At 39.4% G+C, this 27,726-nt stretch overlaps 1 protein-coding gene and 1 pseudogene across 3 annotated transcripts in view; both read right to left on the bottom strand.

Annotated features, from left to right (window-relative positions):
- The window catches only part of Prkdc (protein kinase, DNA-activated, catalytic subunit), a 237,550-nt gene that overhangs the window by 137,043 nt on the left and 72,781 nt on the right, over positions 1–27,726 (bottom strand). For all 3 annotated transcript variants that reach the window (XR_005092573.1, XM_028893310.2, XM_037209976.1), the window contains exons 28-32: positions 22,349–22,443; positions 20,818–20,917; positions 18,537–18,670; positions 11,943–12,197; positions 1,603–1,826 (exon numbers count right to left, since the gene is read on the bottom strand). Coding sequence is in view for 2 of the 3 variants with exons in the window: in XM_028893310.2 (XP_028749143.1) it covers positions 1,603–1,826; positions 11,943–12,197; positions 18,537–18,670; positions 20,818–20,917; positions 22,349–22,443 (808 nt within the window). In the remaining variant the exon portion in view is untranslated. The remainder of the gene's footprint in view (positions 1–1,602; positions 1,827–11,942; positions 12,198–18,536; positions 18,671–20,817; positions 20,918–22,348; positions 22,444–27,726) is intronic.
- On the bottom strand, positions 14,002–14,425 carry LOC114709461 (annotated as a pseudogene).

The raw sequence follows: 27,726 nt of genomic DNA on the forward strand, positions 1-27,726 counted from the left end.
ACAACCACACTTGAAATGTTCTCACATATGGAATAATACGTGAGGGGATGAGGAAAGGAGATGGTAACTGGTTTGACTTAACCACATATATACATGATCAAAATATCATGGTGTAGACCATAAATACATGTAGTTTTTACTCATCAAAGTAAATAAGGGTAATTTCCTGTAATGGAAAGTCTCAGAGGAGCCAAAGCCACTTCCAAAAAATTATTAGCAAATATTAATTATACAGAGTAATGGGTTTCCTTGTAACAATATTGTATGTACACGTAACACACTTTAATGACATTGAACTCTCCATCACTCTTTTGTCCCCCTTTCTCCTCTCCTCGACCCCTTTCCTCCTCTTTAAAAGCACCTCACCCTTGTTCTTTCACATCCTCCCTGGTCCACATCTGACAGGAAATGTGATACTTAATATGATCTCTAGTTCCATTTATTCTCCAGTAAATGATATTACATTATTCTTTTTTTTTTTTTTTTTTTGGTTTTTCGAGACAGGGTTTCTCTGTGTAGCTTTGCACCTTTCCTGGGACTCACTTGGTAGTCCAGGCTGGCCTCGAACTCACAGAGATCCACCTGGCTCTGCCTCCCGAGTGCTGGGATTAAAGGCGTGCGCCACCATCGCCCGGCAATATTACATTATTCTTTATGTGAGGAAGAGTAATCCATGGTGCATAAAAACACACAGACACAGACACACACATATATTCTTTATCCATTCATCTCTAAATGGCACCATGGCTGATTCCCTAAATAGTTATTGTGAACACTGCTGCAATAAACATGGGTACAGCCAGGCCCACACCTTTAATCATGGCACTCAGGAGGCAGAGGGAAGTGAATCTTTGTGAATTCCAGGCTACTCTGGTTTACATAGTAAGTCCCAGTCAGTTATGGTTACAGTTTTCACTTGTCTCAAAAAAAAAGGCGGGGAGGGGAGGTAATAGGCATCTCTATGCTGATTTTCATTCCTTTAGGTCTATAACCAGAATGGTATGCCTGGGTCCTATATGGTGATTCCACTTTTAGTTTTTAAAGAATATCCATACTGATTTCCACAGTGGCTGGGCTAATTTACATCCCTATTTTTAGTGAAATTACAGTGCTACAGATGGAGGCCACAGCTTACACATGGCAAGCAAGCACTTTCCCATTGAACCCCACTTTCAGGTCCTGGCCCCCAAAGCAGTATTTGATTTCCTTTTCCTCCCATCTTCACTGGTATTTGTTTCTGTTTGATTTCTTAGTGATAACTATTTGAACTGGGATAAGATGGCATCTCAATGTAGTTTTGCTATGTTTCTCTCTTTTGGCTAATGATGTAAGGCAGTGGTTCTCAACTGTCCTAATTCTGCTACCCTTTTATATTGTTCCTCATGTTGTGGTGACCCCAACCACAAAATTGTTTTTGTTGCTACTTAATAACTACAATTTTGCTACTGTTATGAATCATAATGTAAATAGTTTTGGAGATAGAGGTTTGCCAAAGGAGACATGACCCATAGGTTGAGAACCACTGTTCTAAGGGAAACTTAAAAACATTTCCCATTATAAAGTACTAATTTCAAAATAACAGAGCAAGAGGTAAGATCCTACCTTGCAAACTTCTGGAGAGGCATTGAGCAGGGTTGTAGTAAATTCCATAATCCGGACTAAGATGGTGCATTTACTATAGTTGTATTTTTCTTCCTCTTGTGGGCTGGGAGGGCCAGTTGACACTCCTGTGCAAAAGCACTGTTCTACTGCTCTAGCATCACATGTTGCTATGCTTTCTAAAAAGAAAGCCACTGATTTCAAAAGTGAAGTCTGCGTTTCAGTACCTAGGAATAATAACAGTAAAATATTAGTGTGCATTTCCTCCTAACTCTACTAAAATGAATGTGAAGTTCTTTCTTAAAATAAAGGTTAATGATATACTCTCAACAAAAATTTTAAGAATTAAAAAAGATATTCTGGGAGTTCTGCAGCTTTTAAAAGGTTAAGAATAAGCCGGGCGGTGGTGGCGCACGCCTTTAATCCCAGCACTCGGGAGGCAGAGGCAGGTGGATCTTTGTGAGTTTGAGGCCAGCCTGGGCTACCAAGTGAGTTCCAGGAAAGGCGCAAAGCTACACAGAGAAACCCTGTCTCGAAAAACCAAAAAAAAAAAAAAAAAAAAAAAAAAAAGGTTAAGAATAGTTAGAAGACACTGGTTCCTGGTGGGATGTTGTTGTGTTCAGGGATACTCTCTCACTTTTTGCCAATCATGAAGTGAAGGGATCTGCCACATCTTCCTGTCACCATGATATGTATAGAGACAGGCCTCCATGGACTCTAAACAATGAGCCAAAACAACTCTGTCCTTCAAAGTGTTTATGTCAAGATATTGTCACAAAAACACAAAGTTTGACTAACACAAGTCGACTGTCAAATATTACTTATGAGAACTATCATTTAAAAGAGCAATTTGGCAACTCATATAAAAAAGACTTAACAAAAAAATATGCATGTTAATTTTTAACAAATATTTTAAAATTCCTATTGTTTTATTGAACACTGAAATTTTAATCCAATAAAATAATGGCAAATAGTAAATAATGTTTATTTTACCAATTTTTGGTCTTTGAGACAGGAACCTACTTACATAACGCAAGCTGGATTGAAACTTGTGATCCTCCTCCCTACCTCTCCTGAAGGGGTGGGAAGAGAGGTGTGCAGCATCACATCTAGCGCTATTTTTGATAATGAAGAAATTGGAAAAACTCTCCAATGAGCAATGTAGAAACAAATGGCAGTGAGGCTCTTTAATCAGATATGCTGGGCATTGCTATCTTACAGAGACATTCTCTAGCTCAACTCCGCATTGCCTTATAAAACCCATCTGTCTGAACAAAACCAGGCTGTTTCCTTCCCCACTGAACACTGTTCACTGTGACATTTCTTCCACTTACCATATTGCTTCACTCTTCTCATAGGTCACTACCCCAAAACATAGCAAGCTTCAGAGCCTCAGAAAAGGTAACAACACTAAGTATTGGTACATATGCTCAAAGAGAGAATAAAGCTGATAAGTAAGAGAGTCTCTTTTTCTTTTCCCTCCTTCCCTCCCTCCATCTGTCCAATCTTCCCTTTCTTTCAAGCTGCAGGGCAGTTTAATTAGAGAGACAGCAGAGCAGGTAAGCTGTAAATCTCAGCAGCTGCACAGATAGGAGGTGGGAAAGAAGAAAACAGAAATACAGACCTTTTACAGTAGGAGAGTGGAGGAAGTCCAGGAGCATGACCATGTCAAATGTCAATCTGTTTATATGGTGGATTACATTTATCAATTTATATATGTTCAACAATCTTTGTATCTCTGGGATAAAACACACTTGATCATCATAGATCATCTTTTTGATGTATTCTTGGGTTTGATATGCAAATATTTTATTGAGAATTGTTGCCTCTATGTTCTTTGGGGAAATTGACCTGTAATTCTCTTTCTTTGCATGGTTTAGGTATCAGAGTAATTATGGCCTCACAAAAAGAATTGGACAATGTTCCTTCTGTTAATATTCTGTGGAATAATTTGAGGAGTACTGATGTTAATTCTTCTTTGAAAGTCTGTTAGAATTCTGTACTGACTGTATCTGGCCCTAAGCTGTTTTTGTTTGGGAGACTTAATTGCTGCTTCTATTTCACTATGAGTTATAGGTCCATTTCAATTGCTTATATGATCTTGACTTAAGTGGTATATACCAAGAAATTCATCCATTTCTTTTAAGTTTTAAATTTGGTAGAGTACAGATTGTTAAAAGTATCTCTTTATAAGTCTCTGCATTTCCTTGGTATATGGTGATATTTTATTTGTACTGAAATGTGATATTTTTTTTGTATGTTAATAAATAAAGTTGCCTGGGGGTCAGAGCTAATAGCAAGCCATAGCAGAGCTGGGCGTTCGTGGCACACACCTTTAATCCCAGCACTTGGTAGGCAGAGCTAGGTAGATCTTTGTGTGGTCAAGGATACAGCCAGCATTGGAGACACACACCTTTAATCTCAATACCAATCAAAGAAGATCTGGAAGTCTGTACAAACAGGCAGTGGCGAGGTGGTCATGTGGTTGGGTTTACAACCAATGAGAAGGCAGAACAGAAATTCTATATAAAGACAAACACACAGGAAGTAGGTCTCTCTTGGCCGAAGAGGTTAGCTGCAGCAGACGGGTAAGGCTCTTAGCTCTGATCTCTTGGCTTTCTTCTTTGCACTGGTTCTGTGTTTCTTATTTAATAAGATGGTTGGTTACATCTACATTGGTATCTGTTGTTAGACCCCTTTTCATCTTTCATTTTATTAATTTGGATCTTATCTGTCTTTACCAATCTTACTGATTTCCTCAAAGAAACAACTCTTCATTCATTATGGTGTTTGTTTCTATTTTATTGATTTCAGCCCCAGTTTGATTATTTGTTGCCATCTACTCCTTTTGGATGTGTTTTCTTCTTTTTGTTCTAGAGCTTTCAAATGTGCTTTTTAAGTTACTAGTACAAAATCTCTCCAGTTCTTCTTAGTGCTATGAGTTTGCCTCTTAGAGCCACCTTTATATGTCCTACAGTTTGGGTATGTTATGTTTTACTTTCATTCAATTCTAAAAAAGTTTCTAATTTCTGTCTTGACACATTTTTCACCTAGTAGTGAGTTGTTCTGCTTCCCTCAGTTTGTAAGCTTTCTGCTGTTTCTGTTGTTGATATCCAGCTTTAATCTGTGGTGGTCAGATAAGATGCAGGGTGTTATTTTAATTTTTTTTTGTATCTGTTGAGACTTGCTTTATGTCCAAGTATGTGGTTAGTTTTGGAGAAAGTTTTATGAGCTGCTCAGATGGAAGATAAATTCTTTTGTGTTTGACTGAAACATTCTACAAATATCTCTTAGGTCCATGTGGTTTATAACATCAGTTAGCTCCAGCATTTCTCTGTTTAGTTTTTGCCTGAAATAACCTGTCTATTGGCAAGAATAGGGTATTAAAGTCACTTACTATCAGTGTCTGAGGGTCAGTATGTGATTTTGCTGCTGTAGTGTTGTTTGTTTTTAAACTTGGTTGTCGTGTGTTTGTGCATAAATGTTAATTGCACAAATTACAATATCCTCTTGGTGGATTTTCCCTTTCATGGGTATATGGCATCCTTCCCTATCTCTTCCGATCAATTATAGTTTGAAATCTATTTTGTCAGATATTAAGATGGCTACAGCAGCTTGCTTCTTAGGTCCATTTGCTTGTAATATCCATTCCATGCTTTTACCCTGAGGTGATATCTATCTGTAGATGGCATGAGGTTCTTGTGCTCACAGATAAGCAATAGAGAAACCTGGAATATTAAACACACAGTATTGTCTCTTCAAAGGAAGAGATATGTAACTTGTTTATGCCCAGAAGGCTGGGAATGAATGTAGTTAAAAGCCTGGTGATCTTTGCACTATCTGTATGACCGAAGCCACACGTGGCTCCCAGAGACTCTTAAAAATAGCCTAGTGACCTTTGAGCTACCTGCATGACCCAGACCACACCAGATCTCCCTCAGGCTCCTAAGATGACACATGTAGTATATCTATAGAGCCTATCTTTAGGGAAGATGTGACATGTCCTTTGAAAAGTTTCAATGTGTTTATATTTTAAGCTTTATTGGGCACATGGGATTGGGTTACACCAGGAACTTTTCTCCAAAATGTACTGTACTTGAATATGCCTAAAATAAACTGCCTGGTATCAGACTCTCAAAGTTTGAACCAACATTAAGTACTGAGTCATGCTGACCAGACTTCCCTCTTGTCCTTCTTTCGTCAAGTGGATTGACACTCTGCTGGCCATGGTGTTTGCAGAGACACCCTCTGCCCCATCTATCCTTGATGTTAAAGTGTCTTTCTTGGATGCAGCAGGAGGAGGAATCGTACTTTCAAATCCATTCTGTTGGTCTCTTGGAGCCCACTAGGTTTCCTAGTGGCAGGACCCAGCAGGACTGCATGGGAGGTTGACTGGACCACAGGCCTGGGTATCAGGTCTTTGTAAGGGTCTAACTAGCAAAGGGGATGGATGTCTTTTGCTCCATCCCTTGGCACTGTTATAAACAGAGCTTTGGAATAAAGTTCTGGGCTGGTGAATAAGAATCCAGGCCCACCTAAGTCTACCCTGTGTTTTCTCTCCATTCTCTATTTCTAACTAAGTCTATTTTTTTTTAATGAAAGCATTTTTTTTTTTAAAAGATTTATTTCTTTATTATATACACAGTGTTCTGCCTGCAGGCCAGAAGAGGGCAACAGACCACATTACAGATGGTTGTAAGTCACCATGTGGTTGCTGAGAATTGAACTCAGGGCCTCTGGAAGAGCAGCCAGGGCTCTTAACCTCTGAGCTAACTCTCCAGCCCCCTCTAAGTCTTTTATCCCTCATTCCTCAAGAGTTCCTGAGGTAAATAAGTGTGGGGGCTGGTCTCCTACAGTTGGATCCTGAACAGGGACAAAAAAAAAAAAAGATTAAAAAAAAATCCCCAGGGCTTGGTGAAAGGATTGTGGGGGGCATTGAGAATGTAGGCATGCCGATAAGGAGTTGAAAAATAAAGGCAACAGTATTTTATTCTCGGGTGTATAGGTAGACAATAAAATGCTGCAAGGCTGTAGTGTTAGAATTCTCTCTCTCTCTCTCTCTCTCTCTCTCTCTCTCTCTCTCTCGCTCTTTTCTATCTATAAAAAATAAGAAATGTAAAGGCTTGAGTAGGTCTTAATTAGGGTTTGTATAATAGTCCTATCTAAGGTAATCCTATAATAAGCTTGTAAGAAGTAGTTGTAAATTAAGTGTAAATAAGAATAAGGTAGTCTATTAGGTAGACTTAGTCCTATAGAATGTAGGTTAAATAGGTCATAGATTTAGTATAAAATGAGTCAGAAAAATGTAGGTTTAGAATATATAGGCCTTAGGTTTAAGGATATGATTTTAAAAAATGTAATTTAGAATAGGTTTTCTCAACCTGGGACTCAGAGAGCAATGTCCATGGTGGACTATGGACTTGACAGTCCAGAAAGCCAACAACAACAACAACAAGAAACAGTTCCAGAGACTGTCAGCTTTAGAAAATAGCAGCCAGAGGGTCTCGGGAGCCGAAACCCTCAAGGCATCAACACCGTGCAGATGGCAGATGCACGAGGGTCCACAAGTTTTCTACTGAAAGAAAGCCACGGTGAAAAATAACAAAGCTAAGCCATGAGAGAGGTTAACTAGACAAGCAGCAGTTTGGAAAGCCCTGCAGAGATGCCTCACCGCAGGAAAGATGAACAGTAAGGTTCTCTAACCTTTGAAACGCTACACCGCAAAAAAGACAAACGGCAGAGAAAACCCAGAGGTTGAGGGGGAGAGGGATGGTGATGAACAGTGAGCAGAGCAAGGGTGAACAGCGGATACAGCAGAAACCAGTCTGCTCAGGACCAGAGAAGGTGTCAGTGCCTGGCAAGCAGCTGAGACGTGCTGGAAAGCAGAAGGCTGTGGACGTGAAATCCGTACTTGAGGCTGAACAGCCAGCCTGAGGCTCTGCGGGAACTGCTAAGACTGACTACAGCCCGAGCTCCCAGCATCGAGGCAGCTATGCGACAGGACAGCGTACAGAGAATTCCGGGGACCAGGTTTGCTGAGCACTTGGACTGTCAGCAGTAATGAGTTTTCCTCCCAAAGCTAGGTTTGCCATGGGAAGGCCACTGTTTCTGCTCTTGGCAGCTGAAGGAGCCTTGAGCCTGTGTGGCTCTAGCCTGCTCTGGGACTGAATGCAAAGCGCAGCGGTAGCTAAAAGTGGAGGTTTCAGAGAAACTTGCTTGAACTAAAAAGTTTTGGTTGTGGGACTTCTATTTAGAACTGTTTGCTTCAGAGTCATTACGATTCTGACAGCTATACACAGACTTAAGGGCAGCTGACAAGTCAGGCCGTCTATGAGCATTCAAAGGAACTTTTAGGAATGGAACCAAAACTCTTTTTGGACTTTTGAACTTAAAAAATAAAATGGACAGTAATGATTTCGTTACAATGGGGCAGTTTGAATTTACTTATGCATACAGACTCTATCAACAACGATGATTTATAAACTGCTTATGGAATTGTTTATGTAAAAATGGAACTGTTTAAACAGAAAAGTTTTGTTTTGTTTTAAAAAAAGGGGGGGGGGAGAGTTAATATTCCTCAGTATATTTAATTTAAAAAATATTTTCGTGTTACTTGAGTAAATTAATGTTATGTTTTGTATAGTTCTAAATTGCAGGTTGAGAGTAGGTTTGTAGAAATTATTATGCTAACCTATTGATATTGATGCACCATGGTTTGGTAAAGTTAAAGCATTTAAGTTTAAGATGTACACATCAGAAGTTTATCCTATGTTTTGTTAGCAAGAAATATTAAGAGTTTGCTTTAAGATGTGAGATTGAGAAAATTATAACGATGCATAGCAATATTTATATTAGAATTATGTTAACCTGTTTGTCTTTAAGTTTGATGTGTTTGCATCAAGATTTTTTTTCTTTTAAAATATAAGAAGAGGGACCTGTTGGAGCCCACTAGGTTTCCTAGTGGCAGGACCCAGCAGGACTGCATGGGAGGTTGACTGGACCACAGGCCTGGGTATCAGGTCTTTGTAAGGGTCTAACTAGCAAGGGGGATAGAGGTCTTTTGCTCCACCCCTTGGCACTGTTATAAACAGACCTTTGGAATAAAGTTCTGGGCTGGAGAATAAGGATCCAGGCCCACCCAAGTCTACCCTGTGTTTTCTCTTGGTTTCTCTCCTTTCTATTTCTAACTAAGTCTCTAATCCCTCATTCCTCAAGAGTTCCTGGGGTAAATAAGCGTGGAGGCTGGTCCCCCACATTGGTCCATTTTTTAAATTGGGAAACTGAGACCACTTGATGTTGAAAGTTATCAATGAGCAGTGTTTGTTGATTCCTGTTATTTTGTTGTTATGGTGTGGGTTCTTTTCCTCCCTTTTTTGATTACTGTCTGGGATTACTTATTCCTTATGTTTTCTTGAGTGTGGTTAACTGCTTCTGATTGAAGTGTTCCCTCTGTCACCTCCTGTGGAGCTGGATTTGTATAGAGATAATGCTTAAATTTGGTTTGTTGTAGATGATCTTCTTTCTCAATCATTTATGACTAAAAGTTTTGCTGGGTATAGTAGACTGAGCCTGCATCTGTGGTCTCTTAATGTTTGTAGGACATCCATCCAGGCCTTGAGAGCTCTTCCATTTTCCATTGAAAAGTCAGGTGTCATTCTAATAGGTCTGACTTAATACATTATTTGGTATTTTTCCCATGCAGTTTTTAATATTCTTTGTTCTGCATGTTTAGTGTTTTGATTATTATGTGCTGAAGGGAATTTCTTTTTTGTTCCATTCTATTGGGTGCTCTGTATGCTTATTGTACCTTGATAGGCACCTTCTTTAAGTCAGGGAAATTTTCTTTTATGATCTTGTTGAAAATATTTTCTGTGCCATTGACTTGGGTTTCTTCTTCCTCCATTTCTAGTTTCAGATCTACCTTTATCATTTTATCATTTCAATCTCCTGTTTGTGTTTTTCACAGACTTCATTAGTGGATTATTCATACCCTCTTTGAGGTCCTTGAAAATATTCATAATAGCTACTTTTAAATCGTAGTCTTCTGCTTCAGCTATATTACATTTCTCAAGACCTGTAGTAGGGTTATTGGCCTCTGGTAGAGACATATCATCATGGGTATTAATGATTATTTTTGTGCTGGTGTCAAGGCATCTAGGTTTGGGAGGATTGCTGATCTATAGGGTTGTCTTTGTTGGGTGGGTGTTTCTTTCCTTGGTTTGTGTTGTCTTCTCTGGTGGTTGCAATGGATTGTCTAGTAGGGAGTGTTTTAAGAGGCCCTGCCAGGCCAGGCAGTGGTGGCCCACGCCTTTAATCTCAGCCCTTGGGAGGCAGAGGCAGGCAGATCTCTGAGTTTGGGGCCAACCTGCTCTGAGATCAAGTTCCAGGACAGGGTCCAAGTTACACAGAGAATCCGTGTTTCAAAAAAAAAAAGAGTCGCTCCCAGGTGTGGACACTGGGGACACCAGGTAGAGCAAGTTTCTAGCCATGACACAAAAGATTGGAGGTGGCCTAGGAGGGGGAATGCTGAAAGGGACTAAAGGAGGAAAAGCTGGGTCTGTCCCAAGAATCAACGGAGTCTTGGGTGAGTGGAGTCACAGAGGCAGGAGAGGCTCCTCTAAGTGGTCTGCTACAGGGCTGAAGATGAGACTGAGGAATTTGAAATGGAGCGAGTATGGACAGTGGGTTACCAGGTAGAGAGTATCCCCAGTAATTGGCAGCTGTTACAGAGGGGTGAGGTGAGGGAGGAAGGCTAGGTCTGTAGGAGGATCTCACAGTCTATAAGAAATGAAGGTAGATGTTGAAGGCAGGCACCTGTAGGTGGTCTGCTCAAGGCAGAGGATCAGACTGGGGATTTGCAATGGTGGAATGAATGACCTCTTTAAGGTTCTTGAACACATTCACAAGTGCATTTTGAAGTCCATGTTTTGTGCTTCAGCTAAATTGCATATTCAGGGTTTATTGCAATAGGGTTGCTGGTTTCTGAAGGAGGTATGTTGTCTTGGCTGTTCATGTTTACATTTTTACACTGGGATATAGGTTACCTAGAGGTATGATGTTTGAGGTGTTTCTTGGTATAAAGATCTAGTTTTCTCTTTGTTGGGTGAGTGTTCTGTTCTTTGGTTGCTGGTGTCCACTCTGGATCCTCAGTAAGTGTGGTAGCTCTGAGGTCCCTGGTAGAGTGTGTTTCTGTGGGTTTTTTGCATGACACAAAGAAATGGAAAAAGGCTAGGTAGAAAGACTGCAATGGTAGTGGGAAAGTGATAGGGTGGCCCTGGGTCTGAATCAAGAGATGCATTCCCCAGGGAATGGAGTTAGGGTGGGAGGAGGAGTGGGACTAAGAGGAAGCCTAGAGAAACCAGAATCAAAGATTACATTGTTAAACATTGAAACAGCCTTCAATACAACAAATTACTGCTCTATTCATCATTAAAAATTTGTTAAATGGGAAGGGGTTTATATTTTAGAATTAATCAGTTATGGAACTATTTATTCAAACAAATATTTCTTAGTAGAGTAAAACATTGCTAGCAATTTTGATTAAACAACGAACTATATGACAGCTATTCCATAAAACTATACCACCTATTGACATAGAGTGTTACTGGGAGGTAGGAGAATCTTTAGAAGATGGAGAACACGGTAAAATTATTAGAGGTGTACATTTTAAGGGATAGTGAGACTATAGCACCCATTTCTTACTCACTTTGCTTCCTGGCAACCAGGAGGTTAACAGCTTTCTCTAGTACATGTCAAACCACAGGGCAAAGGCAACAAAACCAATCATGGACTGAATCTCCCAAGCCTGTGAGCCAAAATCAACCCTACATCTTAAGCTAATTACCTCAGCTTTTTTGTCACAGTGGTGGAAAGCTGATTAACACAAAAGAGAACATAAGAAAAGAAGCCTGGAATATAGCTCAGTGGTAGAAAATCCAAGTTAATACTCTTTACATAGCACTAAGTAGCTAGTGTCTTATCAATTTTGTTAGTATTATTGTATTTATTTATTTAGGTTTTTTTTGGGACAGGGTTTTTTCTGTGTAAACGTCCTGGCTGTCCTGGAACTTGTTTTATACAGCAGGCTGATCTCAAACTCACAGAGATCCACCTGCCTGGCTTCAATTTTGTTAGTATTATTTTTATTTTAATTTATTTTCTACACAGGTCTCACCATATAACAGTGGTTGTCCTGGCACTGTCTCTGTAGATAAGGCTGGCCTAGAACTTACAGCCTCTATCTCTATGTGCTTGTTAGCGCTGTTTTGACATGCACTGAGCAATCTACCTGGCATAAACCAAGCAGAATCAGGCAATTTGATTTTAGAATAAATTTTACCTACCCCAGACCTCTTGTACTTCCACTGTCTTCTCCTCGATGAATGTGTTGTAGCACTCCAGTGCTGCAAGAAGCATGTCCAGCCACTGAAGGACTGCTCGCAGGCTGATCGGCCCTCGCAAATGGAAGAGAGTTGGTTGAGCAAGAATGCCTGCTGGCTGATCACAGCTGCTAACCCCTCCTTCAAATGTGTTTATGAGAAAAGAGATATCTTTCGTTTTTATAAGATCTTTCAGCCATAAAGAAGGAGACTTGTTGCCTAAGAGACAATTTTTAATAAGACAAATAAGAGATTAAAACATATACATTACTATATATATATAAAGCAAAGATATCAACATTCAAAAATTAAACCTCTTTAATCTTTGAACCTAGTTAAAATTTCAAAATGATACAGGATGATCTTTTCACTACTACTAATTTGTTTCACTGTTCTTACTTCTAAGAAGTTATTTCCACTAAAGTTGTACTCTTCAGTTTCCTAACATTATAAAAACACTATCTGGACTAGCAACAGACTGATATTCTGTCCCTGGTCTTTTCTTTTCAAGTTCCCAAAGAGTGCTGTGATTTTTGGGTTTGGATGATGATGGTGCTGCTCACTCTGAGGACCTGGCCTCTACATCTCAGTCTCCTCATCCCAAACAAGAATAATAGCATGACTGTGCTTATTTATATTACCCACACTAGCTTTGAACTTATGGGTACACGTGACCTCAGTCTCACAAGCTGCGTGCTAAGCAGTGTTTATTAAGTCAAATGACTTGCTTTAAAAGTTATTTTCTTAAAAAAAAGAAAAAAAAAAGAAAAAAGTTGTTTTCTTTTGATATTGTACTTTCTCTAAAAAAAAGGAAAGGATAAAATTTCATTTTGCATGTTAATAAATCAGTGGCTCAAAAAAGGTTTGATTCTGTCACTGATTAATTTAGGCAAGAAATCAAAACAGAATATATACAGAATATATGTCTGATGTAGTAAGAGGACATGGGGGGTGCAAAAAGAAGGAACAATACATTATTATCACTAAGAACCAAAGAAAATTTTAATTATGAGAAGAAAATAATATGGTATTTCAATTCTACAGCAAGTGTCAAGAAAGACAGAAAAGCAAGCATCAGAAGGAAAAGGCAGATCTACAGACAGAGTAAGACATGGGAACTTTATCAGGTACTTTGCTGGCTAGTCTTAAGTCAACTTGGCACAAGCTAGAGGTATCTGAAAGGAGGGAACCTCAACTGAGAAAATGCCTCTGTAAGATTTGGCTCTGGGACATTTTCTTAATTAGTGATTGATGAGTGTAGGCCCAGTCCATGGTGGGTGGTGCCACCCCTGGGCTAATGGTCCTAGGTTTTTTTTTCTTACTCTTTCACAACTGAGACTTTATTGGTTGAGTACACAGGCAGTGGTGGCACACGCCTTTAATCCCAGCACTCGGGAGGCAGAGGCAGGCGGATCTCTGTGAGTTCGAGGCCAGCCTGGGCTACCAAGTGAGTTCTAGGAAAGGCGCAAAGCTACACAAAGAAACCCTGTCTCGAAAAACCAAAAAAAAAAAAAAAAAAAAAAAAAAAAAGACATTTCAATTCTTAAAACATGGACCCAAACTCTAAGAGTCATACATTGTGTTCACGTACCCAAAAGAGCCATGTATTGTTTCTCTTTGAACTTATTCCAGTGATATTCCATCCTAAACTTGGCAAGTTTTCCCTAGAACTTATTCCAGTGATATTCCATCCTAAACTTGGCAAGTTTTCCCTAAGAACTCACATAACAATTAAATGCTCACAATCCTTAATTCTACTGACTCATAATTTTATGCCACATACAGTACATATTCAAAATTTCAATCTTTCACAGAAATAACTGAAAATATTCCAGACACAAATGCACAACCAAGACTCCAAGTATGCTTTGTGTTGTAGGATATAAAACTAGCCTCCTCTATGGAATGTTATGGTGACCCCTGAGACAGTCACAGCCTCTCCTGATTCAGTATCCTGCTATTTTCTGGTTGTACCAAAAAATAAACAACCAGCAAGTGATTTAACCTCTTTAAAAAAATCATTTACACTTAAAAAAATGGGATGAGGTGGGACTTCCTCCCACCTTTTAAAAATGTTTCTAGAGCTTCTAAAAAACTCGCATTTACAAAATAGTTGATAAAAATATTCCTCTGGGTTGTACAAGAAGGGAGGCGGGGACAGACGACATGATGGATGGTTAGTCAGACTTGGCTTCTTTCTCTTCGACTTCAGAGGCTGGACTCTGGTTCTCAGCCTCTCCATTTTCTGCAGGCACATCTGTGGTTTGCTGGTCAGCCACCTCAGCCTGTTTGCCCTTTGCTCCCCTCTTCCCTTTTGTTTGCACTTTTTTGTCTGATGGTTTATCCTTTCCCCGTGGCCTTCTTCGTCCACCTTGGCAGGGGTGGGCTTAGCGCCGCTTGGGCTCCGGCTTCGCCGCTCAGTCCATGCTAACCTTCCTCTTGGGCATTGTGGCGGCACTGGGTGGGAGGCACGAGCGAGGCCGAACCTGTCACAGAGCTACACCGCCTAGGCCGCCACAGCATGAACTGCTGCGACCCGCCATGGGGGCGGTGGGAGAACCGGCGGTCCTAGGTTTTATAAGAAAGCAGGCTGCGCTCTTTCGGGTCCGAAGCAAATGTCTTCGATGCTTATGTGCTTCCTGAATGTCAAGCTGCATTACTGCGTAAGCTGTGCTATTCATAGCAAGGTAGTCAGGAATTGATCCCTTGAAGCCCACAAGGGGCGAATACCCTCACCACGATTTAGATCTGCTGGTGCTGCACCAGGACCTCCACCAAAGACCATGTAAGAGGTGGCTTCATAAAGACAAAAGAAAAAACACCTTGGAAAAATAAAATGGCACTTACACTTTTATGTAGCAATTGAATGTGTCTAAAAAAAAGAAAGAAAGCAGGCTGAGCAAGCCATAGGGAGTAGGACAGTAAGGAACACCCATCCATGGCCTCTGCATGAGCTCCTGCCTCCAGGATCCTGCCTTGTTTGAGTTCCTGTCCTGACTTTCTTCAATGATGAACATTGATATTGAAGTGTAAGCCAAATAAATCCTTTCTTCCCCAAATTGTTTTTGGCCACAGTGTTTCATCACAACAATGATAATACTAACTAGGACAGATGCAGAAAATCATCCTCAAGGTCTCTTGGCTGACTGGAGGGGCACACATCTACAATCCCAGCAGCATTAAGGAATAGAAGGAAGCAGGATAAGGAGTTCAAGACCATACTTAGCTACACAGTAAGTTTGAGGTTAGCCTTGGCCACACAGACCTTGTCTTAAAAAAAAAAGTGTGTGTCTATATATATATTTTTTCATATATATATAATATATATATAGATAGGTATAGATATAGATAGATAGATAGATAGATAGATAGATAGATAGATAGATAGATAGATATAAAGAGGAGGAAGAGAAAATAGAACAAGAAAAGGATGAAAGGAATATCTCTTGGGCTCCTCCCAATGTGCTATGTTCTAGCCTCTATAGCATCAATCAAACTCACATTGAATCTTAACATTCAGAAGACACTAGATTATCATGTCTCTCAAAAGCCTGATACACATGGCATAAACAAGCCTACAACTGCTGTGATATTACAGTGACCTGAGGTATTTATGTGCTTGAAGCCTCAACACAATTACCTAGAGATCCTCACCACCGCTCCTCAAAAAAGGGGGCAGGGTAGTGGTGGGGAGCCAAAAGCAGGTGATACATTCTAAAGGCCACAGATGACATAGACCAGACAAAAAATACATTAGTATTTTGTTTATGTTAGCGAAAGGGCTAATTTTACCTACTACTTGATAGCCTGACTTTATAGATTCTTTTGAGACAAGAGTTTCACTGGTTAGCCCTGGTTGGCCTAGAACCTACAGAGGTCCACCTGTCTCTGCAGGATTACAAGCAAAAACAATTTTAGCTGAAAAAATAGGAGGTAGAGAACAGCAAAAGAAATGTCTGGGATCAGTGAAGATGACATCATAGAAGCCTGTCAGGGGCCACTGTCATGACCTATTGCAGGACAGGACGCAGATAAAGCTTAAGTAATTGATAATTCAGATGTCAACCCACCATAGGAATGATTCTCAGATGGAGTACCCTGTCAAGCAAAGCTTGTAGACCACTAACTCTGAATATTGTTGCTTCCATGTGTAATTTCTTGTGCAATATCAACTATGTATGATATCTCCCCATTACCATGCATTTTCATGAAATATATATATATATGTAATCTCATGATTGCATGTCAATCTTATGGGTACACACATATCCATGGATGGTCAGGAAGATGACTTCTCATTAGCTGTACAATTTTGATATATACAAAATATACTAGGACACGCTTCATAGCTAAATCTATTGTTCCATGTGGACTGTAGACACTTAATAGCCTGCTTTGTTCACACAGCCAGATCTTTGTTCCATTCCCTAATATAAATTAGAATTCTGCCCTCTGTAATTATCTTTTTGGCAGGACATTTGGTCAGAAAAAGTATCTATAAAAATAGATCAAAATTGGAGCCATCAGAAGACAGACCCAAGGACAGAATTACATGTTTGAGTTTCTTGATTCATAGCCCTCAGAGAGATAGGGAACAAGGGCACCCTGCATTCACCCTACCAGCAGATAGGGAAGCACTGTCCTAAGCTAACCTCATACTAACTTTAAACAAATCCTTAACTCTTTGTATTTACTGTCACCTCAGTTTATTGAAGCAAGATTTCAGGTTAGGAGATTTACTGCTTGTGTTTTACCCTGAGAGATAACAGGAAAAAATAATTAACCATTTGCCCATTCCCAGAGAAAGATAATCTTCCCACAGGCACTGCTGGATTTAGGATGCTAAGGACGCTCTGGATCTTGTACAAAGTAGGCTAATGCAGACCAAATGCTGCATATTTCCCCTGCTGTTTATGACACTTCCTCTGCTTGCTGGGAAAGAAGCAGCACTGAGAAAAAGATGGTTCTTGCCTTGCTCGTGATTTTTACTGATTATAAATTTTGGGGCAGGAGGGGGGAGGACAAGGGAATCTGTGGCTGATGTGTAAAATTAAATAAAATTATAAAATAAAATTTAAAATTTTTTAGCTTATTACCTAGTCACATTTAGAAATGTAGGAAGAAACAAATTCTCCTCTTGATTTAATCTCTCCTAGTTTACCTCATCCCTTTTAAGAGTTAACCTGGGGCTGGGCAGTGGTGGCTCACACCTTTAATTCCAACACTCGGGAGGCAGAGGAGGGTGGATCTCTGTGAGTTCGAGGCCAGCCTAGGCTACAGAGTGAGTTCCAGAACAGGTTCCAAAGCTACACAGAGAAACCCTGTCTCAAAAAACAAAACAAACAAACAAAAAACCAAAAAAAAAAAAAAAAGAAAGAAAAAGAAAAGAAAAAAGAGTTCACCAGGGACTTTTATAAGTCACTCCCACATTGAGCTATAAAAGAAAGCTGACAGTCACTGTCTTGTGTAAAACTCTTATCTGTTTTTATAACCCTGAAAAATTTGAGCCTGTGACCTTGCTTTGGCCCGAGAATTGCTGATTGTATGGGTATGTAAGCTGGAAACTGCAGAACAGCAGAATGGAAAGAGAGAACGAAAGGAGAACAGCAGAACAATAGAGAGACATGCACAGAAGGAGAATGGTGTGGGCTGATTCTTTTGCCCTCAAATCCTTAGGTTTCCCTCACTTGTTGCAGCATCTTTCCTGGACCCCGAAGGGGCTTGAGGAGCTGAAACCTGAAGGACCCCAAGAAACCACAAAAAGTATAAGTCAGAGTGGAGGTGGCACTCGAGGGCTGGGAGTACTTTCCGTTAAGCAGCACCATCTAAAATTGCTTAGACATTCGGAGAAAACGATGGCCCCCTTCCCTCCCCCTTCCAGCAGCTCCTCTTCATAGGTGGTTGTGACAATGACGTAACAGGTTAAATAAATCTAAAGTAGCAGCAATGTGGAGGTGGGACGATGGCTCAGTGGGTTCAATAAGGGCTTGCTGAGCAAGAAGTGAGGACCTGAAATTGGACTGACTACACCCACATAAAAACTGGGCATGGTGGTATACGTCTATACTACAGTGCTGGGAGGATAGACAAAGATGGATACCCAAAACCTGCTGGCCTGGCCAGTCTAGGCCAATTGGTGAACAAATGTGAGACCCTGTCTGTGCTGTTTAGTATTTTTGTCAACTTGACACAAGTGAGGGTCATCTGACAAGAGAAAACATCAATTGAGAAAAGTCCTCCATCATATTGGCCTGTGGGCAAGACTACGACACGTTTTCTTGATTAATGATTAATATGAGGGCCCAGCCCACTGTAGGCAGTCCCATCCCTGGGCAGGTAGTCTTGAATTATGTAAGAAAGCAGGCTGAGCAAACCATGGAGGACAAACCAGTAAGCAGTATTTCACCATGGTCTCTACTTTAGTTATTGCCTCAAGGTTCTTGCCCTGACTTTCCTTCATGATGTAAAATGTCTTTTCCACAAGTTACTTTTAGTCATTGTTTTTAACATAGCAATAGAATAAATTTTTAATTAAAAAAAAGAAAGAAAAAAACATACCTGGCAGTAAAGGAACAAACTTATAAAAGAGTTCTATGGACTTGTGTCGACATTCTGTCTGGGGCCTTCCACAGTGAGCTAAAAGCCACTTGACTAAATCCAATAAACACAACGAAGTCATTGGTGGAAACCCCCTACACAGAGAAAGCATGCTGTCATTAGCACATTAGCCAACATTCAACGTATACACAGCCAAGAATTTAGAAACCTGAAACTCAAGACTACCAACCTAGCATATGTAATAGGCACATTCATTCTTTAATGTATTACCATTAGAATGTAAGCAAGGTATCACAGGTTAACTCAGAGACCTGCCTGCTTTTGCTTCCCTGGTGCTGGGATTATAGATGTTTGCTACCACAACTAACTTCAATTCAGTTTCAACATAAAAAATACATGCTTTTGTAGTGCCGGGGAGAGAACTCAAGACCTTATACTGCAAACAAATGCTCAGGTCCTCCTTTCTTTCACTACGGGGAAAAATTTTTTTTAAATATCCTTAACTAATAGAATAATGTATTCCATTCCAATGTGCTCTTTAAAGAACAAAATAAAACCCCAAAGTCATAGGATGTAAAGCAATGCTTCTTAGAAGCATACCTTTGCAAACTAGCTATAAATCTAAGTTCTCTGATCCTACCCTAGCCCAGACTCAGAAATCTTGTAGATGGAGCCTGTACAACAATCTGGGTTTTAACTAGACTCCCAACTAATTTTAATACATGCTAACGACCAAGAACCAACTGTCTAAAGTCAAGTTACAAGTTAGAAGAATCTGAAAGACTCAAGTAGTTTGTTGTTTCTTAACAGTATCATTTAGCTGAGGCTGGGCTTGAACACTTGACCCTCCTACCTTCCCCTCCCAAGTACTAAAATTACAGGCATGAGCCTACCTCTTTTCTTGATGGCTTCTTTGAGAAAGGGGTGGAAGGGTAGGAGGAACATGAATAATAGCCCAGGCTGACCTCAAACTTATGCTTCCCCTGCCTTATTTTCCAAGCAGTCAGGATTATTGGTGTAAGCAATTATGCCTAAAGGTATCAATTTTAAAATGATGAAAATATAAATATCTACTATATACAGGTCCAGAGTGATGGCTGTCAGTACACACACCATGACTCCCCATGTATTGCATAGAGGGTCAATACTGTACCTCCATCCTTCCTGCAATGGGGCATTGCTGGGCCCCTAGGGTAACCACTGGTCAATACTCAGCCTGGCTTTGAACAACTTTCTCAACTTGATAATTCCAAGTCTCTTGATCCTCCTCCTCATGTTCCATTCTTCCTTTTCTTTTCTTTTTTAAATAGAACTGTAGTTGTCTAATGGAATAGAGTCTCAGCTTTACAGGATAAAAGAGCTTTGGCGACTGGTCGCACAACACTGTGACAGTACTTAACACTACTAGACTGCAGATGCAAAAATGATTAAAATGATAAACTTTATGTGTGTATTTCATCACAATTAAAAGTAACAAATAAATTAATCTCTACTCAGAGTATCATTCAACTCCTATGCCACCTGAAATCCTAAGTAGTGGTGAACAGAATGCACTTTGAAATCAGACATTTTTTGTTCATCTCTGAATCTGCCTTAGAAACTTACATGAGCTTGAACAAGGTGCTCAGTCTTTTAGTACATCTTATATCTAAATATGCAATTTATCTTCCAGGTGACTATTATCTCATTAAATAAAATGTTCCCTAAAGACTTCCTGGAAACGCTGTTAACAAGTTTCCAGTGGTCAGGCTGTTTAAATTGTCATTAAATAGATCTCTAGCCTAAGTAGGAGTTTGTAACTTGAACTGACTCCTAACTATCTGAATGCACACTTCTGTTCTGTTCACCTTGCTAGTGAGTCAGCTCTGTACAGCAATCATGTTCTACAAGGAGCCATCATCTTTGATTGAATGTGACATTCAGTTCTTATACTTCCAAATGTATTGTGTATTCATGGATATTCTAGTTAAATAATTACTTAGCAAACTTGTATTCAAACTTAGTACATGTAAAATACAATGCCCATACCAGTTTTAAAACATACTGTCAATTTGGATACCTATTTAAATCTTAATCAAATATCATCTTCCTTAAAACCAGGTATTTTCAAACCTAAAGCTTTTAAATTTTGTGGAAAGTTGACTGTTCATCCCATATTTCTACACATTTCTTCTCTACAAACATAATTCTTGACTTTTTACATATCCATCTAACAACCTTTATCAAATGGAATTAGCTTTGTCTTGGGTTAACCAGAGGAAAAGGAAATAGTATCACCTACTGTGGCAACCGTCGTTTTTTTGGTTTGTTTAAAGAATCATGCTTCTTTTCAATGATCCGTCTTAGGTGATCAATGGCATCACAGCACTGCTGAATTGTACCTGTATTTGTATCCAGTACAAAAGATTTCATAGAAAACATATAGCAGATTGTCATTGATAAAGTAGTATTATAAAACTGTTGATCTACTTTTGTGACTACAAAGGTAATTTTACTACAGATTTAGTATTTCTTCATCTCAAAATATGAAATTAAAATAAATGACTTAGATTTCAAATGCTAAAATAAAGCCCAGACTCATGACTGCAGGAAGGCATGACACGTGCTTGCATACTATATACATACATGCAAAAAAGAGTATCATATATAAATAGAAACTACATGACCAGCAGCCACAACAACCAAAGCACTATAGAAAAGGGCATAACTAAGGACATTCCATAGAAGTCTAGAAGAAAGAATGCATACATGGTTACTTCTAGCACTAAGAAAATGTGCTTTTGTTGTAGTTTCTCCCCCCCCCCCCCCCCCCGTGTGTGTCTGTCCTGGGTGTTAAAACCCAAATGCTGATATTCAACATCAATTTAAAAAAGAATAGAGTAGGGGCTGGAGAGATGGCTCAGTAGTTAAGAGCAGTTAAAAGCTCTTCTAGAGGACTCAAATACAATTTTCATCACTCACAGGGCAACTTACAACTGTCCATAATTCCAGTTCCAGGAGTTTCTACACCCTTTTCCAGCCACCACGGGCACAGGAACCCACATGGTGTACAGGCATACTAGTAGTCAAACATCCATATATATATATAAAAGATTATCAGTGTCTAACTTGTCATTTTATGAATTAAGCAAACATCAAAATGTGAAAAGAAAAAGAAAAGTGTTGCCACACATGGTTGTATGATCTAATCCTTCAGTTACAACTGCCTCAGGGACCTGACTGTACCACCTGATGGGACCAACAGAAACTTCTAGCTCTGTGCGGTTCCTAACAATTTCTAGACAAAAGTACTTTAGTTCAGTTCTAACATCATTTTTAACATCTCTTAATCATAGCCTAAGTAGCTTTACCACAGCTGTACAATGAGACCTACTTTCTGAATTATCATGAGCTCAGAGACAATGGCCATATCTCAGTGGTCCTTGGTGGTCAGCTCTCTTCAGCACTGTCAATGTGCATTTGCTTTTTTGTGCCAGTGCAGCTAGTGACTAGCTATAGTGTGTGACTAGCTATAGTGTGCATACCTTCCTGGTAGGATTTGCCAACCAGGATTCAAGCTCCATGGCTGCTGGGTGAATAGGATGAGTCTTGGAAGATGAAGACACAAAACAAATTTTTTTTACCAACTGGATTTCATTATGTGTGAGATAACAACATATCTTCCCTTCATAATTATCAGATCGGCTAAGAAAAATGTGAAAAAAGAAAAATACCACCTCATGAAAGGGTCATGTGAGCACTGGATTCTGAGTGGAAAAGACCCCAAAGAACTCAGGATCAGTATGTAGATAGAACACTAGGATGACACATACCTAAGGATTTCTCATCCGAATGTGCCAAGGCCAGACTTTCCATGTATGCCACTAAGGCTTCAAACACAAACTGTTCTACCAGGGATTCTTCTTCCCTGCAAAATCAAGACCAATACACCTCCACTAAGAAAACAATACATGGAAAAAGACAAAACAATAATAAGGAATGCAAACAATGTTTTTTTAACCAGAATCTCACCCAATAGTCCAGGCTAAGCTGGAACTCAGTACCTACATAGTACAGATACCAATTAAAGAAAGAGTGGTGCACTTGTTGGAAAAATTCATTTTCTTGGAAATTAAGAATAAAAAAAAAATCAAATGTAAGCTAAGGTAAGATTTTCATTGTAATTATTTTTGTCCACAGTAAATGATCAACATAAAACGCCTATGTTTTTATGGAAGAAATAGAAACCAAGATCTGAATAAGTAAACTATACTATCAGATCATGAATTTAAATCATTATAACTAGCATCTTTATTAATTAAAATATGAACCATTATAAACACAACATTGTTAATTCCTATTATCACAAAAATCTATGCTTTGGGATTCAATGAACTCTTGGAAAGAATTTTGTATATACTACTGGTTGTGGAAGCATTTTCCTTGCAAAAGTTGTCAAGATGATTGAAGTGCTAGTCAGTAGGTGAGAGGTGCAGTGAATGTACCGGATGAGGCAAAATTCTGTGTATGAATTGTTCAACTTTAGAAATCATGACCACATGACTTGTGGAGGGTACTACAGAGAAGAGCTGGGCTCTTTGTGCTGATTAATGCCAGTTGCAAGCCTTGCAGTTTGCAGCACCATCTTATCAGTTTGTTAAACATACTTCTGATATAAAATAGTTTTGCTAGGATTCAGTAGGATTGTAGTTCAACGGTTCTCAACCTATAGATAGGTAGCAATCCCTTTCAAGGTTGAATATCAGGTATTTATTTTATGATTCATAGCAGTAGCAAAATTACAGTTATGAAGTAGCAACGAAGTAATTTTATGGTTGGAGGCCAGCACAACATGAGGCCCTGTATCAAAGGGTCATAGCATTTAGAAAGGTTGACAACCACGGCTATAGTGGGTCAAGTTGGCACCAGACTTTCTAATAGTGACCACAACCTTTTTAGGTTGAAGTCTAGCTCTGGGAGCATTCTGTTTCTCACTTAGGTGATCACCATCAGATGCTGTACATAATCTACTTTTTCTGTATGTCACAATCCAAGTTCATTGTTGTGTAGAACAAGAGGGGATCTGCTTCAAATGCCAAATGGTTACTGAATGGCTACACTGAGTTCTTTGAGAGCTTCTCCTGTATTTAGTTGTAAGAGGATCAGCTTTAGTCACTGCTCTCAGGCCGGACCACTACACTCATCTTCAAAGCTGTCACTTTTAGAAAACATTTTGAACCATCACTGCACTGCACTTTCATTACCAGTTCTGGAGCCAAATGTGCTGTGTGTGCCATGAGTTGCATTCTCTGCTTTACAACCCATTTTTACCTCAAATAAGAAAACTGTTTAAATTTGCTTTTTGTATATTATTATTTCTAGTATAAAATCAATGTGAAATAAGAAACAAAAATAAGCCATTAGCCAAATAACAAGATGAGAAATGCACATTACAACCAGGTGGTGGTGGTGCACGCCTTTAATCCCAGCACTTGGAAGGCAGAGGCAGGCAGATCTCTGTCAGTTCCAGGCTAGCCTGGTCTACAGGGTAAGTTCCACACCAGGGAAATGCACATTACAATGATGTAAACCAAAGGCCAGAAAGGTGGTTAAGCAGAAAAGGGTTCTGGCTATCAATCCTAATGACCTACATTCAATTTCAGGAACCCATATAATAGGAGAGAATCAATCTCCCAGGTTGTCATCTGACCTCTACACATGTGCTGTGTCCTAAATGCAAATACAAACATGCACACACATTAATACAATTAATTTTGCACTAGAATAATAAAAATGCACACAAATAATTCTATTGATGGCTATAGCAATTATGTATAATAACATCTTAGTCAATAACAGAATTTATATATAAGAGTAATAGTCTCATGAGATAATAGTATCTGATAGTAGTATAGTCATCCGATTTGGGCAAGTACACCATCTGGATCATACAATGACAAAATCACTTAAGGACATCTCTTTCAGAATGTTCTGTGAAGCATAGCCCTATGAGCAGTTTCAAGTGCCACAAGCTGGCAGCTAGCTGCTTTCACTAGTCACTTTCAAAATGCTGACTAAGTAGTTTAGATTAATATCCCCCACCCCCAACATAATATTTTCATTGATTATTTGGGAATTTCACATAATGCACACCAATAATACTCACTTCTCAGTCCTCCAGGTTCCACAATTCCAGTTTTAGGAGTTCCAATACCCCTTTCCAACAACCATGGGCACAGGAACCCACATGGTGTACAGCAACCCCACCCACTCACCTCCATCCCGCTCCAAAAACAAGTCTAATTTGTGTTGTCCCTATGGTCAATGAAACAGGGTCAAACTCTCCGTGGCCAAACCCTTAAAGAAAACTGAGTCCTTCTCCACCCCCACCAGAAGCCACCAATTGTGGAAAGCTACACTTCAGCATCCTTATCTCAATTTTTAAGTTTTCTTGAATGGCTTCATGTCTAATCTGTTACTTGTTTCTTTTGGGGGGGGGGTAGGGATGAGGAGTTGGGGTAGGAGTTGTCATAGACGCCTTCTACATCTCCCTTTCTCGACTGTGAGTCTGCAGTCATCAAAACCACTGCAAAAGAAGCTTCCTTGCCCTTTACAGTCATTGGGACCACAGAATATGGACTTCCTCATGGTTTCTGTCAACAGCACAGACAACATCAACATAGCCTCCAGCTTCAGCATGTACCAAGGACCTCAGCATGGTCTCCAGTGGCAATACAGATCATGCATATCAACATGGCCCTCTGCTGCAGCATGAGCCACAGATACCTAGTCTAGAATATTATTTTAAGATGTAGTTTATGCTGGGGAACATTTGTTTAATGATGCAAAGATGTGTTACAATCTTTCATTTTGCATTTGTTTAACACTGTGAAGTTGTGTTACTTTGCCTGTCTAAAACACCTGATGGTCTAATAAAGAGCTGAACGGCCAATAGTGAGGCAGGAGAAAGGATAGGTTGGGCTGGCAGGAAGAGAGAATAAATAGAAGGAAGAGGAAAAAGCAAGAGAAGGAGGAGGACTCAAGGGGTCAGCCACCAACACAGCAAGCTACAGAGTAAGAAGCAAAGAAAGGTATACAGAAATAGAGAAAGATAAAAGCCCAGAGGCAAAAGGTAGATGGGATAATTTAAGTTAAGAAAAGCTGGCAAGAAAAAAGCCAAGCTAAGGCCGAACATATATAAGAAATAATAACACTCCATGTAATTTATGTGGGAGCTGGGTGGTGGGACCTCCCAAAAGAGGAAAGAGTAAAAGCAAAAAGATCAACTATATTTTGGTGCCCACATTGAGTGATTTTCCATGTAGGTCCTGAGAAAGCGAGGGGGGGGGGCGGGGAAGGAAGAAAGGAAAAGAAGAGAAGAGAAAAAGGAAAGGAAAGGAAAAAGAAAAGATGCAGCTCCTTTAAGAGGCACTGGTGTTCAGTTAGCAGGGCAGTGATAAACAGAAACAGCAAGCTAAATAAAAAAAAAAAAACAAACAAACCTGTGTGGCAGCACAAGTTCAGGCTTCCATAGCTAGAAAGGTTGAATGCAGTTTTCGGTCACACACCTCTGACCAGGCAAAGAGCTTTAGGCTTGGGTTTCAGAATCAGAGAAGCAGGCACAGCCAGCCAAGAGAGCCTTGGTGGAGGATCCAGGTGTAGCTTGGCAGTCTAAAGTTTGCTCATGTGGTCAAAAAAGGCTAAGAGATATGCAGTAAAGAGATGGGGGGGGTGCCCGGGGGATTCTAAGCAGATTCCAGTGTGTTTTACAATGTGCATAGGCTTAAGGAAGAAAGAAAAAGGGTATGGACAGTTATAGAAAGGAACAAATAGTTTAGAAACAGTAAACTCTTTAAGAGATAGTAAAAGTAATATAAAGTTTAGAAATAGTAAAGTCTTTAAAGAACAAAATACGTAAGATAGAAAATACACAGAGTCTGAATCCTGTATGTTATTGTGTTGATTTTGATATATATATATATTTGGATGCCGATGAGCAAAAGATAGCTGCTGATAGACACAAGATTAAAAGAGGGACAGCTGAAATAAACCAACCTATATACTTTAGGAATGTTTTAACTTTAAAATGGAAGTAAAAAAATATATTTGTTAAATGGAAGTCAAAGTCCTTTGGAGAAGAGGTTTTGCTTTTGTTCTCACAGGAAATGAGATGCTACAGATTTGTTCCAGGTTAATATGGATCAGGTTGATCAAGGAAGACCTCATGAAACTTGACAGGTTATATATATCAACACAGGTTACGGTTGGTCTTCCCAAGACTAGTCAATTATTTCAAAATTTCTCAGGGACCCCTAAAGATGCCTTCACCCACAGGCAGCAGGAAGCAGCCTAGAGAAGATGATGCCCACATTCCCAAGAGGTGGGGTGGTACCTATTGGTTATTTGTTGGGTTATAGATGTTTGTTATTTAGGGGAATATAGAACAAAAAGACCAACTATTAATCTCAGACATTTTGCATTCACATGGATTTTGGTATATTGATATAAATTTATAGTTAATTTTGTTATACTGTATATATGTTACTACTCTTGCTTGGGGTATTGTGCTTATGCATTTCATTTAAAAATACAATGTATAAATAAGAATTGATGTTAGTAGTTAATCTATAATAGTCAAAGTTGTAGTCACATTAGGCATGTTTTCTAGGTTAAATAGGTATATTTTAGATAGATAAATAGTCTTCAAACACTTCAAAGACCTATAGAATATGGTATTTAAAATGTTTTGTTAACCCAAGGTTTTTCAATGACAATGAGACACATCTGCTCCTTACAGCACCAATTTACTTCATAAAAGGATGGTAAACATCAAAGAAACACCATAGGAGTTTGCTTTCCATGTGGCAAAGCTAGACACATGGGTAAGAAACTGATTTGCTTTGACCTCTGACAGTATGCTATATAAACTAGACATATAGAACACACAGGAAAAAGACTGTCGACCTTTGCAAAAAAAAAGGCAGAACAGTCCTTCAAAATTCCTGCTTCATAGAACAGTCTGACAGATACTCTAGGCCTGTAGGCTGAAGATGGATGCCCCAATGTAGCAGAGGAACTTTGGGTGACTGTCCAGGCAGCCAAGTATCTCTGTTGTTAGGTATTATATCCTTTTGGGGTCTTTGATGGAGTTGAAGACTAGATAGTTATAGTTGCAGTTTTTCTTAGTTATGATAGAAAGTAATTAGGTATA

The sequence above is a fragment of the Peromyscus leucopus genome, chromosome 12 (assembly GCF_004664715.2).
Source record: "Peromyscus leucopus breed LL Stock chromosome 12, UCI_PerLeu_2.1, whole genome shotgun sequence".
Classification (NCBI taxonomy): domain Eukaryota; kingdom Metazoa; phylum Chordata; class Mammalia; order Rodentia; family Cricetidae; genus Peromyscus; species Peromyscus leucopus.